Source organism: Pogona vitticeps, chromosome 2 (assembly GCF_051106095.1).
Source record: "Pogona vitticeps strain Pit_001003342236 chromosome 2, PviZW2.1, whole genome shotgun sequence".
Classification (NCBI taxonomy): domain Eukaryota; kingdom Metazoa; phylum Chordata; class Lepidosauria; order Squamata; family Agamidae; genus Pogona; species Pogona vitticeps.
In genome coordinates, this window is record NC_135784.1 from 127,186,481 (window position 1) to 127,205,214 (window position 18,734).

Below are 18,734 nucleotides of genomic sequence, written 5' to 3' on the forward strand. Positions count from 1 at the left end.
CAGACACAAGTTTTAACCAAAAACCTAAGTATGTCTTAACTGTTGATGCAGTGCAGTATGTATGCTGTTCCTAATACAGTGGTGCCTCGCTTAACGAGTGCACCGTATAGCGATGTTTCCGTATAGCGATCCCTTTTTCGGGATCGCTATACGGAAACATACCCGATCTTCGCAATGGGGAAAACCCGCATTGCGAAGATCGGGTATTGTGGCGGCCATTTTGGAGCCGCCGAACAGCTGTTCGGCGGCTCCAAAATGGCCGCCGGAAGCCCGGAAATGGCTGCCGGCAGCCGTTTTCACGCCGTGCCCTCACTTAGCGAGGGCGCGAAAATGGCTGCCGGCAATTGGAATCCTCGCTGAACGGGTAAGTAAGAAAGGTATTGGAACGCATTAAACTAAGTTTAATGTGTTTCAATACATTTTCCCTACCCGTTTAGCGACGATTCAGCATAGCAAAGGTTAATCCGGAACGGATTAACCTCGCTATGCGGGGCACCACTGTACTGCCGTTTTTTGTAGCTCTGATGGTAGTGTGATTTCTGAGATCTGCAACTGCTTATAGTACTGTGTGAAATTTCTTGATATTGTTCCCAAAGCCCCAATGACTAAGGGGACCACTGAAGTGTGTTTCTTCCAGAGGTGAGATATTTCAGTTGCCATGTTTCTATACTCTTAGTTTTTCCAGTTCTTTATTTTCAACTCTGGCATCCCCTAGAATTGCAATGTCAGTAATCCGGACATTTCTTTGTTCTATTACTACTATGTCTGGTGTGTTATGTTCAAGGTGTCTGTCTGTTTGGATCTGGAAATCCCAAAAGATCTTGACTTCCTCATTTTCTGACACCTTCTCTACCTAATGTTCCCATGGATTTTTGGAGGCCAGCAAGTTATAATTTTTGCATAATGACCAGTGCACTAATTTTGCCACTCTATCATGTCTAACTTTGTAATCTGTGCAATCTTTGGACATTCGCAGATGAGGTGTGACACAGTTTCATCTTTTTCTTGGCAGAGTCGACATTTGCTATTAGCACTACTGTAAGTCCTTCCATCTTAGCTTTCATCACGTTGGTTTGGAGTGCTTGTTCATGTGCAGCTAAAACCAAGCCTGCATTTTCTTTCTTCAGGGACCCCAGTTTTAGCCATGCTGATGTTGAATTATGATTGTGCTTTGCATCAATATTTCTCTGGTGTTGTCCTGCAGAGGTTTATTTTTCCAGCTGTTTATTTTCAACTTGCTGTTTCTTATATTGAGCCTTTGTTCTCAATATATTATTGTTCAACATATTCTCCACTTTCACTGCTTTCAGTAATTTTTTCTCTGCTTGTACTAATATAATAATTTAGGCATATTTTTCTTCCCCTACTACCTCCTGTATTTGCAGTAATCCAGAGCCTCTGATTTTTCATGGTAAATATAATCTGTCCACTGTTTATTAGCTTCTGTGTTTTGCAATCTGATTGTTCTAGTTCGTTTTGAGTCCAGTCTATTATTCCAGCTGAGTATCTAATTAGTAGAACGGCCCATGTGTTTGTTTGTTTGTTTGTTTATTTATTTATTTATTTATTTATTGGACTTATATAGTTTATGGCTTTGATTGTATTTTCCCCATTTAATTTTGATTTTAAGATTTTCTTCAGTCTTTTGATATCTTTCTGTTGGTTCTTTAACTTTTGTGTGCACGATGTTGTCTACTTCTAGCACTCATTCTTTGGATATTAGCTTTCATCACTGTATGAGAATCATACAATTTTTAATGGAACAAATATCCGTTATGACAGGTCACAAACCATAGTTTTTACAAGATTAGTCACCCACCTTGGAGATCCTCCCTCAACTCCTATCAGTTATTAGTGATTATGTAGGTTAATATTCCTTGTGCCTAGAAAAGATGGGCTGGAAATATAACAAACAATCATCTATTATACTTGAAGGCTGAAAACTGAGCTTTACCTCTCGGCAGGCTGGACTGTGACATGTTCCTTTCCAGCTCTCCAGTTCCATAATTCTGTCAGAGGCAGCCTGTCACTTTTGGCAGCATGACTGAACCCTCCTGCCTAGAGCAGCCCCGTCCTTCATTCCCAGCCAGCTCCTAGCTTTCTTCAAGAGAATTGCTCATAGCACATGCTGTCTGTGTATTTGCAGTGCTTGTTCTTGTGCAGCAAAAATCAAGCCTTCAGTTTCTTTCTTAATGGTCCCCAGCTTTCACCATGCCCGTGATGAGTTAATGTCATGCCATTGATCAATATTTCTCAGATGTTGTCCGTGTAGTAGTTTATTTTTCCAACTTTTTAATCTATTTTCAAAATGTTGTTTCTTATATTGCGCCTTTATTTCTGTAGTTTTCAAAATATTCTCCATTTTCACTGCCTTAAGTAATTTATCTCTAGTGGTACTATATTACACCATTTAGGCTTCTTTTTCCTCCTCTGCTACATGCTATATTTGCAGTAATCTATGGCCTCCAATTTTTCAAGGTAAATATAATCTGTCCACATCAATTTTTGGAAGTAGTGTGTGATACATTTTTATTAGTTTCCATATTTTTCAATCCAAATCTTCTAATTCATTTTGGGTCCAATCTATTATTCCAGCTGGGTATGATAGAGTCAAATGCCTTTTTATTGTCTATTGAGGCCATATTAAGATGTGTTTTTTTGTCTTTTCGTTTTTTTTAAGGATAATTTTATCAATAAGTAGATGATCTTTCATGTCTCTTGACTTTTTAAAGTTCCCTTTCTGTTCAGTTGGGTATAGGGAGTTTTCAGTTAAGTAATTATATATTGAACTTGCAAATACTCCTGTGAGAAGCTTGAATGTTATTGGAAGGCATGTAATTGGCTGATAATTACTAGGTTCATTGCCCTTTTGATGATCCTTTATTATCAGAAATATGCAGCCTGTTCTCATCGAATCTTTGGTTGTAGAATTTTGAAGGAGGTGATTAAATTGCAGTGCTGTGTGTTGATGGAGACTTGTTAATGCTTTAATCAAAACCCATGCAGCTCATCTGGACCAGGTGCACTCCGGTTTTTAACAGTCTTTATTTGCCTCTTAATAATTTCAGTTATTATTAGAATATCACCCATATGTTTTCTGTGAGTTTCTTTACAAATGTTCTTAATCCATGAGGCATTCCTGTTATGTCTCATTGGACTTTCTGAAATTTCTTTCCAAAATTTTAGAGCATCGTCTTTACATGGGCCTAATATTTAAAACTTCGTGTGGTTTCTCAAAAGTAAGTAGTTACAGGCTGAAGTGTTTTATTAGAACCTAGAATATAGACTTTAGTTTACAGAGAGTCAGTGGATTTACGGGTTTCGATCTCAAAGACATACAGAACTACCGGTAACTAGAGAATGTTTGAGTGCTGGATTTTTCAACAATCCCATTGTGGTCCAGGCTGTGGAAAAGGAATTCTTTCAACATTTTGCAGAAGCTACAGGAGACATAGAGTTCTGTACGCTGATTTTGTTGTTTTATACAAACATGCTGTGATTAGATATTTGAAGCAGCTGAGAACCATATCCTTCTACCTCTCAGATCTCTGCTCATAGTTAGAATGGACTGGGAGTCATTCCATGTGGAACAAAAAGGTCTTGAGTTCTACCTTTCGATTACAGACTAGATCAAACTCAGTACATTCAGTGCAGTATGTTCCCTAATGTCTATGTAGAAAAGAGTGCAATGGGAAACTGGGAGAAAATCTGAGTGGTAGGAAGCATTAAGAAACACTTGTAGAATACAGCTCAAACAAAAAGTGCAGTAGAGTCAGTGTGTTGGGCAATGAGAGGCAGCATGGAGAGGGCTAGTGTGCTCTGAGATTGTGATCACCAGTGGTTACTTACTACATATGGGGAATAACATCCAGCATCAAAAGAATATTTTCTTACTCAGGAAAATATGTTTTTTCCTTCATAGCTTGACACTTAACTTTTTTCTTTCCTGTCCTCCTTTTGCATGCAGGACATGTTCCTTGTGGCCTCATCTGCCATCCAGACCGGGAGCACCTCATCTATCCTCTGGGCTGTACAGTTATTGTCCAGGGCATAAACATTCGCACTCAGGATTTTTTACATGGACACACCAACAATGTTTCCTGCGTCACAATTTCTTCAAGTGGATCCTATGTGGCTTCTGGTCAGATCACATTCATGGGCTTCAAGGTAGATGATGGCCCTTGTTTAAATTTTTTTTTTTATTCCCAGTGGATGTTGTAGTAACCAGGGGAATGCATGATCCTGGAAATGTTTTCTTCAATCTTGTTATGATTGCTTTGCTTTTACATTGTGTTATGACTCCAGTGTTATGTATACAGTATTACACCACTGAACAGTCATGTTGTTTTCGTCTCCATCTAGGCTCATTGACAGGGCCAGGCCTGTGTCGAGTTTCCAACAGGGTACAGTATTTAATTGTTGAAGTTTAATATTCAGTTCAAAGACTGTGATGTACTGTGATGGAGAGAAAGCATATGTTTTAAAGAGATGCACTCCGTGGCTGATCCAAAATTACAAGGGCCTTGAAAGAATTAAGACTATAGTCCCAAATGGCTTAAAACATAGTAGCAGTTTTGATGGGCTACCATCTTAATCTGTTGCACTTTGGATTGCAAAGAAGACTGGTTTATGGCTTTTAAAAATGAGAATATTCTGTTCCAAGTATCTTTTGAGTCACAAATGTTGGAGCTGACCTAAGGGCTGTTGTCATGTGGATCCTTATCTTTACATTCCAGGCTGATGTCATCCTATGGGACTACCAAAAAAGAGAGATGTTGGCTCGGCTGTCACTTCACAAAGGCAAAATTGAAAATCTTGCATTCTCACCAAATGACCTTTACTTAGTGTCACTGGGAGGTCAGGATGATGGAAGGTAAATTTCACTGAGAAATAACTTTCTTTTTCCTTTGGAAACTGGAGATCAGATACAGAGAAAATTACATTACTGTTTTAAATTGTTAAGGGAAAGGGCTGTCCAGGCCTGTTCTCATTTTGATTTTTTGAATTTGGTTTTCACAGTTCTGACTGTCTTTTTCTTTTGTTTTCTTCTGAAGATGCATGGAAAATGGGGGAAATAGTTGCACGTGTATTTGTAACATCTGGTTTTAATGAATACAAGTGACAAAGGATCTTTAAATTGGCCCATCAGTTAAATGTATTAGGAGCATATAGGTTCCAGGTAACATGGGATTTACATTTCTTTTGGACTGCAACTCCCAGAATTAGCCAGGAATTCCCCCAGGCAGAATCTTGGTAGATGTAGCCCAAGATGTAGCTCTTCTTTAAAGAAGAGCTTTTCTCATCTTCATGTGGGTGCCTGTCACCATTATATTGGTCTTTCATGAAGAAAGAAATTGCTCCTGGTGTTGCGTCAGAGAGGTGCAAGGGTTCATGGGGGTCTCCAAGCAGCATAGGATGGGTAGTTCATAGGCATCAAGACTACTTGTTCCATGTTCCCTTGAGACCCCCTAAACCCTTGCAACTCTCCAAGGCAGCATTGGGAGCAATTTTTTTCTTCTTAAAAGGGCAGTATAATAGTGCCTACATGGAGGTGGGAAAAGCTCCTCTTAAATTACTGGTTTTGTGCTGCAGCTCCCAAGATTCTGCCTGGAGAAATTCCTGATAAATTCTGGGAGTTGCAGCCCCAAAGAAACAGAAGTCCCATCCATCGTTCCCAGATTTTTAACCTCATCGTTTTCTCCCTATCTTTCTACACATATCTTAAGGAAACCTGAAAAGAAGGACAGGTTTTAAGAGAACCTCTCATAATCTTTGGTCAGGCAAAGTGACAAATCAAAACCAAAGGTTATGCCTCTTCATTCCAAAAATCTCTACCAATTGATTGAGAGTATTTGAAGTGAGAGTTCTTCGTGTGAGGACTAGAAATTATTTCTCTTTCATTGCCGATTCTCTGTTCAATGATACATCACTTGAATTCTTTTCTCTTTGATCTTCAGAGATGTTTATTTGTCTACATGTATGCCCTTGGCTCTATTTTGCCTACTTCCCTGTTCTCAACCGCATGGGTTATCTCATAGTTGGTGGGATGATGAGGATGTTAGAATAGCACATATGTCACCTGTGTTATAATTGCCCAAGTCAGACCTACCAAACTGAACATAGTCCAGCAGGAACACTTTGTGGCCTGACAGGTGCTGCGTTTGCTGCCTGCCTGGGACTGATGAAATACAGCTTCTCAGGAACCTGGCTGAGAGCTTGGGATTATTGGATCACAAATTAAATGGCTATAGCACAAGCATTTAATTTGCATATCATGCTTTTTTCCAAGTGTGTTTGTATACAAAGCTTATTCTGTCAAGATGCCACACAATGCTCTCACACAGGAAAACACAATTAACAGCTGAGCATACTTCGTTCCAGTGTCTTTGATAGAAGTATTCTTGTGCTCAGAATTGAGTGATGTGAGGGAGCCAAACCATGTGTCTATTTTGGCTCGGATATTTTAGTGGCAGCATATGTTCAACTGTCTGTAACAGTTTGTAGCCACAATACCCAAGTATACAGGCATCAGTAAGATTTCTGACATTGCACTTGTATTGTAGTCAGTATCCTTCATCCTACTGGCTGGCATAGTTAATCTTTGAACCGAGCTGTTAAATTGAAGGTAAAGATTGTATTGCTGCATGACATGCCAAGGAACAGTCTAGATGAGATTTGCTTCTACTTGACAATCTTGTGAAAATAAAATTTAACTTGAAGAAATGTACACTCTCTTTCAGTGCACAGATCAGTTGCTTCAAAGTAGCCAAATTTTGGTCGAAATGCCAAATGAGAGTTTGACATGAGGTGAACGAGCAGTCAAGAAACCTAGGCCTCCGTCGGTCCCTTCTTCTCTTCCTTTCTACTGGTTTTCCTGCTTCCAGTCCCAACTGGCAGTTTATAGGCTGGAATCCAGTAGTAAGCTTCAACAGGAGGACAGCCAATGAATCAGTAGGGATTTGATGAGAACTCTGTAAGTTCCACTGATTCAATGGCCATATTCTAGTTGTGACTTATTGGATTTTAGCCTCAAATTGCACTTGCCTTGTGAAACAGGATAGAATCACTGGGTTTGGAAGCAGAGAAAGGTACTCCTGAGACTCCTGAGACTCCTTATCTGTCTAATGGCTTCCCCCCCCTTCTCAGCCAATTCTTGTATGCTGTGCTTCTTTTGGGAAACAATTCAGTGTGACAAATGAATGAATGAATGAATGAATGAATGAATGAATGAATGAATAAAAATCCTCTTTCTTTCTTGGCAGTGTGGTAGTGTGGAGTGTCCTGAAGAAAGAGGCCATATGTGGCAGTCCTGCCTCTGCTCGTAGTGCTGGGAACCCAACCACACTGGTGTATTCCAACTGCAGGGATGAGATGTTCATTAGTGCCGGAAAGTATGACTTTTCTTTGGTAGAAAAGCTACCCATTACTTTTTTTGAAAAAAACCAACCCTTCAAATGCATCTAATTTTCTAAAACCCACTTACCTACATAGCAAGAAATGACAGTAATTTTTCCTTCAATGTTTCTGGGTGGGAATTGCATGAGAGTATGCATCAGGGTTTCTGACATGCATTTTGGCACAAATTAAACATATCAGTATAACTAGGAAGACCTAATATCACACATCCTGTCCAGTACCCTATTGAGCTTGCGTGGAGCAGAAATTCTTGCTGGCATAGAAATATCAGATTGCACTGCTTATGCAAGCATTGCATTAGGAGGCTCTGGGGAGCAGAAGGCCCTGCCAACATAGCGACATGAGACTGCACCAATAACTCTGTGATTAATAACACTAGACTCCTCCTGCATTCACGTTCTGTGGTCTGCAAAAGACAAGACACTGTAAAAATGTTGTGTGATATGGCCTTTGAATATTGAAAGAAGGGTATTTCTGTAATTGCCAGTGTCTTTCTCTCTTTCGTCACTCATAGTGTGCCACCATCAGTTTAATAGAGAGTGAAGCAGTGGATTCAGTTACCTACACTTTCTTTTTGGCTTTGTATCCTGAATAATTGCTACTTACAGTACATATAAACAATTGAAGGCAGAATCCATAGAAAATAGATGGTTTCTGAGCATTTGGTGCTGTGGTCAGAACAGTCTTCTCCGGAATGATATAATCAGCCAAACCAGTGCCGCCCACCCCGACTTGTGGATTACAGGAGAATAGATTGTGCACATTGCTGTTATTTGCCTTCCTTAGTCTGGTATGCCTGATATTGCTAGACTTCAGGAAAAATAGCAAACATACCTTTGAATATAGTGCTGAAGAGATTGACGTGAGATTGCTCTCTCTGAAATTGATTTTGAAGTACTTTTTTTGACTGCAGCGGAACCATTCGAGTATGGGAATTGGACTTACCCAACAGAAAAATCCGACCAATTGACTGTCAAACAGGGCAGCTGAAAAGAATAGTTACATGTACTATGGTAAGAGGTCTGCTAATATGACATTTACAATGTAAAGGGAATTTGAGCCTACAAGCCAAAAGAGCAGGATTTTTAGCAGTCCTGTTTAGATAGGCCAAAAGGCACGATGCATGGCTGGGAACTATGTTTGCCCCAATGTTAAGACAGTCATAGAAGACTCTTTTCTGTATCTCCCTGCTTTCTGAAATTATGCAGGCAGCAACTTCGGCTGGGCTCTCTGGGACTCCCCCATCTCACTGAAACACTCAGCTGTCACAAACCTTTGTGAAGGGAAAGACCATTTAATTTTTCCAGGCTTTTATGAACACTTCAGTTGCTTTAGCCAGCTGTGCTGTTGTTGTTTTATTCTGCTGTTACCTTTATTGTTGCATTTTGTTTTCACTGAATTATGTTCTTCTTCTTCTTCATGGTCTCTGTGAATGCAGACAATTGAGTTTTAGTGGGTGAAGGTTTGGATACAATTGTAACAAGTTATTAAGTAAATAAATAAGCTGCACAGCATTGACAGCAGCATCAGGACCTGAAAATACAGTTAGAAGATGTCCTGCATACTTTCTAGGTTGTTTTATTTGAGATGGCATCCAGTCTTTAACCTGTTAATTTTTTAAAATAGCAATGAATATATGATTTTCAAAAAATCAACATATACTCTTAATCTTTCTTTTCCTCCCCTTTACCCAGATGACAGATGATGATAATTATTTCTATGTTGGCACATCCACTGGTGATGTTCTGAAAATCAATACCAAGAGCACAATGATGAGTGATTATGGCCCAGTAAAGGATAAATTCAGTCTGGTAAGTGGCTATTGTGCTCCACCTTTCACTAATGGGAACATTATAATCAAACAGTTGCATATGAAGTACTTGCAATTACAGTGGTATCGTAATGGAATTTTATCAGGCATCAGTTGACTTAAGAGACTGGCAGAGATCCACTAGATCCTATAGGTCCTCTGGCTTAACTGTAAGCAGTTTGTTGCTTGTGCAAAGGCTGAACTGCTCTCTGTCTGACCAACATGCTCACTTGGGTATGTACCTGCTAATAGGTTTGACCTTCTCTTTTCTAGGTCACCAATCCTGTAAGAGGGGCATACATTTGAGTTATATTCCTGATTAACTAAGATACATCTTTGGTTTCTTTGGGCAAGTCCTTTCAATCTCAGTTTGCCATTTAAAAATGGGATATGGGGATCAAATAACTATAAGGTACACAACAGGCTGCTTTAAATCGGGTCAGGCTGGTTGGCCATGGAGTGCAGTATTGTCAGCTATAACTGGCAGCAGCTTTCCCATGTCTCAAGCAATGATCATTCACACCACCTGCTGATTGATTCCTTTAATGGAGATACCTTAGATTGAACTTGGGATCTTCTGTATGAGAAATGTGTATTCAAAGCTAATACAGTGGTGCCTCGCTTGACGAGGATAATTCGTTCCGTTGAAATCACTGTTAAGCAAAATCCTCGTCAAGCGAAACGAAAAATCCCATTGAAATGCATTGAAACCAGTTCAATGCATTCCAATGGGCTGAAAACTCACCGTCCAGCGACGATCCTCCATAGGGGCGGCCATTTTCGGTGCCTGTAAGCGGGGAATCCGTCCTGAAAACACAGCGGGGAGCCATTTTGCACAGCGGACGGCCTTTTTAGAACCACCGATCAGCTGTTTCAGAATCATCATTTAGCGAAAAATCAGTTCCTGAAGCAGGGAACTGATCATCATTAAGCGAATTTTCCCTATAGGAACATTGTTTTGCGATCGCAAAAACTTCATCGTCAAGCTGTTTCATCATTTAATGAGGCAATCGTTAAGCAAGGCACCACTGTATATTACAGAACTGTTGTAAGGATTTATGGCGTAAGTGCTGGAAAGCATTCTACATATTAATATATGGGAATGACTGATCAGAATAAATGACACATTGACTTCTAGCACACATGTCATCTTCTTTGACATGGAATTTTCCTTTTTGCTAAAATACTTTTCTACATGCTGATTCAGAAGTTGTTGTCAATCTTATGCCCTTGGTTTCTCAGAAATCTTCCCTGAGTTTACCATGAGCTCACAAATCATGTTTCTATGTTTCATTTGACTTGGAATCTTGCGAGCACTGGCTGTTCTCTTACTGTCCCTGCCATTCATAAAATATGAAGGTATCACAGTAGCCTGATTGGCTTAATTAAAATGCACACATTCCCAAATTGGCCATGATTGACTAAAAGTGCAAAGAGACTTTTCTGCTTGTGAGCCAGAAAGCCAGTTTGACCTGTCTATAAAATATATAATTTACTTTTAGGTATTGTCAGCTCTTAGGGACTTGGTTTACTCATTTGAATTGAGATTGGGAGTCTGAATTTTTGTTTAAAATTTAAAAGGAGCTTTGGAGACTAGCTACTGACTGGATTTGTGGCTATGGTATTTCTCTTTACCACCCCTTTATGTCGTTTTCCCAGTCTCACCCCTCTCTGACCTCTTTCTGCTACCTGCCCTGAGAGGGACATCTTTTCCCTCACCTCCTAGGTCTGCAGTTTTGAGGGGCAGAAGAATGTGAAATTCAGATTGGGAAAATGATAGTGAAGGAAACAGTTATCTCTCACCATTCCACTCCAGTCTGTTGCTCCAATCCAATTTATGGCTAACTACGGTATATCTGATTTTTACCTTCACAAATATAGGAGTTTGTGATAATTTTGTTAGCAGAGTGCAGGAGGCCAATAAGGTCTTCTTGGACTGCAACTCCCAGAAACCTTGGCCAGCACAGCTGGTGGTGAAGGCTTCTGGGAATTGCAGTCCAAGAATACCTGGGTTACCTAAGGCTGGGAACCACTGATCTAGATCAATCCTGTAGTCATTTAGAGCAGTGGTCCCCAACCTTGGGCCTCCAGATGTTCTTGGACTTCAACTCCCAGAAATCCTGGCCAGCAGAGGTGGTGGTGAAGGCTTCTTGGAGTTGTAGTCCAAGAACATCTGGAGGCCCAAGGTTGGGGACCACTGATTTAGAGTATGCAAATAATATCTGGCTTTGTTCCTTTATTTCTGTTCATACTGAGGCATCCCATTTTGGAGCTGTATTGATGAAATGGAAGAGTATAACTTTTTTAAAGGTTCACATAAGAGAGATGAATTTGAATCTTTGTTGACAAATTAAAAGAAAGAACAGAATCATGGGGCTTAGTGTCAACTAGTGTCAGCTGCACTGCAACTTGTAACACCAGTAAAAAAGCAAGGGCAGGTGATTCCTTTATTAGCCCACTAAAAAAAGAAAAATCTAGTTTTGACCTATATGACTTTTCATCATGCTGTGTACCAATGTATTGTAGATAGTGCGCGCAGGGGGGGGTGTCCCAAAAGTCATGCCAGATATCTATGATGTTTCTTAAATGTACGTTCAAACATGCAGGCTGCAAATAAAAGTCAGGAATGTAGGTTTCAATTCCACTTCTGGTGTCCTTTGGTTGTATTTTGTCCCCCAGCTCAACAAAGTGCTGCCAGGTATTCAGCATTTTCCCCGCCTCTATAACCATCTTTTGAAACTCTATGTTCCTATTTGGCCAGGGAATGTGGTCAGACAAAAATGTGGCGAATGCCCATCAGAGAATTGGGAATAAAATGTAGTCTATCCCCTAGGTGAAGCCAAGTGAAGCCAGATCAATAGTATTACCTAGTGATAGGAAGCTGATGTTTTCTTCAGTTTGTGATCCTGCTTGGCTGATGTTGTCCATGCTATCTTCTAAATGGTACAGTAGCTGAGTGTTCAGGGCATCCTCCATAGTTCAGAAAAAAACAAAGCCATCTGGTCCTTATACAATACTAAAGCAGAGACAGGTGATACCATTATTAGACTACGTAAAAATCGAAAATAACTAGCTTTCAGCTTGTACTAGTCTTCATCATTTGTTTGTAACACCAGTAACACTTTTCAATTTACTGCTCAAAAATAGCTGTTTTCTCTTTTGAAAAAACATCCACTGTTATCTGCTTAATGTTACAAGCAATACAGTTGCTCAACTCGAGACTCAGCTGTGCTAGTCTGCTATAGACAGAAGAAGTGACAGTGCCTTGTGGCAGCTTAAGAGTAACAAAAGTATTGAAGCATGAGGTGTTAGGATCAAGAATTTGCTTCATCAGATGTATAAAGATGACAATATTCTGTTAAAATCCTCTTCAGTTTATCTAGGTTCTTTCTTGCTTAAACATTTTAGTGTTTTCATTAGCCTCACTGTGCTGTATTTGCTGTGATTTTGATTATATTTTTGATTGCTTCCTAACTGCACCATTAGAAGGCTGGTAGGAGATAAATATATGAGTGGGGGTCGCTATCCACCATGTGTGTCTATATGTACATGATAGTGAATTTGAATCTTGGCACTAAAAAAAATATTGTGACATCAGCTTTTGTGGCCCAGAGTCTGCTATCTTACATTTAGTGGTCAGTTTAAAAGGCTGGGATTTTGTCTATACTGTGCTCATGACATAGGTAGCTCAATAGCTTAGACATGTGGTTGCACGCCCAGAGATTTGGTCCGTGCTTCGCAGACGTTTGTTCGCAAGACAGTGATTTTTTTCTGCTTCGCAAAATGGCTGCCCTGTGTTTTCTGGACCCATACTTCGCAGGGCAGCCATTTTTACAGCTGATCGGTGCTCGCAAAATGGCTTCCCTACAGGCGAACTTCACTGGACGAGGAGGTATTTTCCCATTGGAATGCATTAAACCAGGTTTCAATGCATTTCAATGGGGAAAGGATTTTTGCATGACGACGATTTCGCTAAACAGCAATTTCAGTGGGATGGATTATCGTCATCATGCAGGGCACCAGTGTATTGGGACCACTAAGGTATGTTTCATCCACAAGCAAGATATTTCAATTGCCATGACTCTGTGTTTTGTTAAATTTTTCAATTCTTTATTTTTGACTCTTGCATCTCCCGGAATTGCAATGTCAATGATCCAGACATTTCTTTATTCTATTACTACTGTGTCTGCTGTGTTATGTTCAAGGTATCTATCAGTTTGGATCTGGAAATCCCATAAGATCTTGAGTTCATCATTTTCTGATACCTTCTGTACTTGATGTTCCCATGGGTTTTGGAGGCTGGCAAATTATATTTGTTGCATAATGACCAGTGCACTAATTTTGTCACTCTATCATGTCTAATTTTTTAATCTGTTTCTGTAGTCTTTGGACATTCATGGATGAGATGTGACACAGTTTCATCTTTTTCTTGGTAGAGTCGACATTTGCTATTATCACTCATTCTTTGGATCTTAGCTTTCATCACATTGGTTTGGAGTGCTTGTTCCTGTGCAGAAAAAATCAGGCTTTGTTTTCTTTCTTAAAACTGGAGTGCACCTGGTCCAGATGAGCTGCACAGAACTGGCATACTATTCCCTTCCTCTGGGGTTGTCTTTATTCAAAGGGCTAGCATGTTGTCACAGTTGGTTTCCTGCTGGGAATGAGTTTATGGCTTCCATCATCCCTTGTGGCCCTCTCCATCTAGCTAGATACACCGCTGCTTAAACAGGTTTTTCCATAGAGCTTTCAGAAATACCCCTTCCCTTGTCCAGTCCATGAAACAAAGGTTAGCAGCAAAATCCAGCCTTGTAAAATGTATTTTGAGCAAAACAAAGGGGTGGAGTTGGGGGAGGGAGGGAGACTAACACCAAAGCAATCTTTTATATCTACAGTAGGACCCCAATCTGTGGAACTGGTATCCATGGTGTTAGCTATCCATGGTTTACCACAGCCCTTTATATAAAACATCTAAGGGGGCAGTTTTGTGTCTTTTGCCCCACCCCTTTTTGGCCTTTGTCCCACCTCCTTGGATGCTTTATATAGGATTCATTAATCTCTGTGTTTTTAGACATTTGTGATAGATCATGGAACAGATACCTTGCAGATATGGGGGTCCTACTGTACATTTTTTCTGCTGAAGGAACCAAAGAAGGGCAAACTGAAGCAAATCAATGTACTGTATAGCAAGATGTTTGAAGTGTGAGATCCACACAACGAAACACAAAAGCAACACACCCCTATGCTATGGCCTAGCAATAGGAAGAACAATTACGCCTGAAATGCAAAGCATAACATAGAGGCTCCCCTTCCCCACATTTATTAAAACCAGGCTCAGTTTAACAGTGATAAAGTAAGGAGATGAAGTGATAAAGTAAGAACTAACCATGGCCCAGTATGTTGACCGTGCTCCATTTCCGAACTTGAGGAATGAGACACACATAGTCTATTGCGATCAGAGTAGAAGTGGGGGGGGAACAGGCTTTAGAATCTAATAGCAATGATCTTGAGCACAAGCTCATTGCATAGAAGAAGAAAATAAGGGTGGAAAAGATTAAAAAAAAGGAAGGTGGGGCTGGAAAACAAATTATTTTTAAAAAAAACAAAACTTTGAGGTCTTCTGGGGATGCATGCTATGCATCTCAAAATTAGCCCCAAGCTGGTGATAAAAACATTGTTAAAATGAAATAGAAAAATAAGAAGATGGGGAAAATGTAGGAAAAAGCTGATGAAGAACTGAAAGCTTATGTTGCATTATATACACATAATTACTATTCGATAGTCTTGGATGGTTCAAGTCATCCCATTGAATCAGTGGGGATTTGGTGAATCAACTTCTCTGTAAATTCAATTGATTCAAATTGACCTAACCTAGTTGTGACTTACTACACTAAACAACAGGGTTGCAACCAATGCTTATTTTAATAATAATAAAATAAATAGATACTGAAGGCAAGGCTCAGTGTTTGCTAAGCATGTTTCAGCTGCGCTGTGTTTGGGCTATTTCTGGACTGGAGGAATGAGGCACAATGTATTGCAGTGCTCTGCATAGGTGCAGAGATGCATTAAAACTAAAAACATGATGAATAATTATGGATGCTATCCATTAATATTTGTTTGATTTAAAAAAATCACATGGCTGTGACTATATATGGCATTCCATGAGCTCAGTCCTTCTGGTACATGGGCTGAGAAAAGGAAACACCACTGAAGTATGTGGTGTAGCACAGAAAGCTCAAGGATCCTGTCTTTGAAGAACATTTCAACTGATCCAAAAAAGAGCAGCCAGGTTGCTGATCAGAGCCACTTATAGGGAGCATGTAACTCCCCTCCTCCAACATCTTCGCTGGCTGCTGGGTTGTTTCCAAGCACAACTCAAATGCTAGTTATGGCTTGTAAAGCCTGATACGACTTGGATCCAGGTTATCTGAAGGATCATATCTTCTGATACAAGCCTGTCTGGGCTTTAAAATCTTCAGGAAAGACAAGCTAGGAGCTGGCTGGGAATGAAGGATGGGGCTACTCTAGGCAGGAGGGTTCAGTCATGCTGCCAAAAGTGACAGGCTGCCTCTGACAGAATTATGGAACTGGAACTCCAGAGCTGGAAAGGAACATGTCACAGTCCAGCCTGCCGAGAGGTAAAGCTCAGTTTTCAGCCTTCAAGTATAAAAGATGATTGTTTGTTATATTTCCAGCCCATCTTTTCTAGGCACAAGGAATATTAACCTACATAATCACTAATAACTGACAGGAGTTGAGGGAGGATCTCCAAGGTGGGTGACTCTTCTTGTAAAAACAAACTATGTTTTGTGACCTGTCATAATGGATATTTGTTCCATTAAAAATTGTATGATTCTCATACAGTGTTGGATTAGATTATTCCTATTGAAGAAAAAACATAAATTACTGTAGTTTGTAATGCTAGGCACATTTTCAACTTTGGGCTCATTAGCCATGCTTCCCAATTAATTTTAAATATAATGAAGAGCAGTGGCATTCACACAATTAAAAGAATAATGAAGAGGAAAATAGTAGAAGGAGAGAGATGGTGTGTCAGAGTAGGACTCAGAAGATTGGGGTTTAAAGCCCCACTTGGCCATGGAAACTCACTCATTGAGCATCTCATATACTGTACCTTGAAAACCCTTTAGGGTTGCCAGAAGTTGGAAGTGACTTGATGGCACATAACTGATGGAAGGGAAAGCTAGTAACTTAAATCCTGTGATTTATAAAAGCCCAACAACTTTAGACTGCCCGCTTATAATCCCTGTCTGATTGATTTCTGGCTCTCAGTACTACTGTTGTCCAGGTGTATCTTTAGCATTTTTGCGATCACAGCAATGGAAGGTGTACTTCATGTAGCTACTACAGCCTTAGCCACTGAACAATTACTATTGTAATGGCTAAGAAATGCACCTGATGAACTGAAGTGTAGTCTATCGGCCAGTCCACACTGGCATATAAATTGATATATGGATTGCTGTTTGCATAGTTCAGATCAAGCCAAATGATATCATCCACAGTGCTTCCCTTTAGATTGATCCATTCTTCTATCTTAAGAGCTGCCCCGCACCTTTTTGAACCCCTATTAGGGAGTTCTACTATTTTGGTACAGATTGCAAAGCTCGAGTAATCCATTCCCAATAATTATAGTTGCTTGGAACAGACTGATTAGCTCCTTCTGGTTTCAATTTCCAGTACTCTGAATTGTTTTATAAACCACTTAGGATGTTGGAAATTGAATTTTTCTCCTGATCATCTGTGGAGCATCAGGGGAAGTAAAAATATTCTTTTTTTTCTTTATATCTGTGAGATCCTCATTTAAGTGATTCATGACTTCTGTTAATTTTTTTTAAAAAACCTTTACCTGTCTATATAGTGTCAATAGAGAAACTCCCTGCAGCTTTCACTACTCCCTCCCTGTCTCTTTCCATCCTTCTTTGTAACTTGCTAATGTCCATTTATAACCTGCTGGGGCAAGGAGTCAGATGGCAAAAGCTGAACTCCCCCCCCTTCCCACACCCCTGTCTCAAAGACATCTCCTCAGCTGTGGGTGGTTTCTCAATCAGGAACAAACAAAGAAAAATATTTTCTTCATTTAACAGAAGTGATGCATCACTTCAGCAATGATCTAGGAGGCCATAAGAAAAAAAAATCACTTCCCCAGACCTTTCATAGATGATCAGGGAAAATGTTTAATTGACAGTGGGAACCAAAGTGCCATTAGGACAGGGGGAGTGCGCCATATAGCACATCACTCCTCCACTCAAATTCAACCAGTGCTTTTAACCCTGATCCAGCCCACACCAAAATGGCCAGTCTCAACAGGCCCTATGAAACAGCATTGTTTGAATGCTTCTAGACTAAGGGGACGTGATGGCGCTGTGGGCCAAACTGCAGAAGCCTCTGTGCTGCAGGGTCAAAAGACCAGCAGTCGTAAGATCAAATCCACGCGATGGAGTGAGCTCCCGTGCCAACCGAGCAGTTCGAAAGCATGCAAATGCGAGTAGATAAATAGGTACCACTTCGGTGGGAAGGTAAAACAGCGTTCCCTAGTCACACTGGCCACATGGCAACGGAAATGGTCTTCGGACAAGCGCTGGCTCTACGGCTTGAAAACGGGATGAGCGCCGTCCCCTAGAGTCGGACACGACTGGACTAAAAATGTCAAAGGGAACCTTTACCTTTTAGACTAAGGGCGCTTAGTGCTCACAATTAAAAGTTACTGTAAAGCTGTTCAGTCATTTTTCCTTACTGGACCTTTTCTGGTAAGAAAGAAAGCCAGAAGAAACAAAGGGAGAACATGGAAGGACCACAGATTGAAGATGGCTTCATCTAAATTCCTGAAAATTTTAATGAATTCGGCGTTCCCAGCCCATGATAAAACTGAGCATAGATGTGCTGTTTGTTTGAGGGAAAGGTTTGTGTATTACAACAGACCAAAATAGCTACCTCTCTGAAAACTCTTATCTTTTAAAGTAATTTCTTCATGAAGTGTTTACTGATTAAAGATTGTTGCAAATGAAAGTTCCTTTATATATATTTTGCTGCTTTTTGCTGAAGTAAAAAGGGGATTGTCTGTTTTTGAAAAGAGTTATCCTGGGATATTTACATTCTGAGAGCTCTGTAAACCACTTGAGTGGAAGCAATTAGAATGAGCTGCAGAGCTTCGTTTCCCTACAGGGAAACAAGTAAGCTACATTGTGGCTTGTGAGTTCCATTTTGGCTTGGAGTTATCTTTTGTAATCAGGATTCGTCAAGGCTGTGATTTCTTTGTGTAACTAGTAAATAATAAAAGAAATGCTAAGCCTTCCAGCAGCCTTTGTGTTTAGCTCACAAGGGACATGGCAGGATGTAAAGCAGAGCATTGTATCATTAATATGAACCACTGAGCATCATGAATAACAAGTGTGGATTGTTAAGCTATCCCTTTGCTCCCAGGGATTCATAGGGACAGACTTGATAGGGAAGAAATAAGACTGAAATTAATCTGTAGCACTGATGAGAAATT

The 18,734-nt window shown here is 40.1% G+C and overlaps 1 protein-coding gene across 2 annotated transcripts in view; it reads left to right on the top strand.

The window, feature by feature from the left end:
• Positions 1-18,734, top strand: part of CFAP52 (cilia and flagella associated protein 52) — a 52,660-nt gene that overhangs the window by 3,248 nt on the left and 30,678 nt on the right. For both annotated transcript variants that reach the window (XR_012083773.2, XM_072990393.2), the window contains exons 2-6: positions 3,968-4,167; positions 4,737-4,873; positions 7,263-7,391; positions 8,330-8,429; positions 9,111-9,227. Coding sequence is in view for 1 of the 2 variants with exons in the window: in XM_072990393.2 (XP_072846494.2) it covers positions 3,968-4,167; positions 4,737-4,873; positions 7,263-7,391; positions 8,330-8,429; positions 9,111-9,227 (683 nt within the window). In the remaining variant the exon portion in view is untranslated. The remainder of the gene's footprint in view (positions 1-3,967; positions 4,168-4,736; positions 4,874-7,262; positions 7,392-8,329; positions 8,430-9,110; positions 9,228-18,734) is intronic.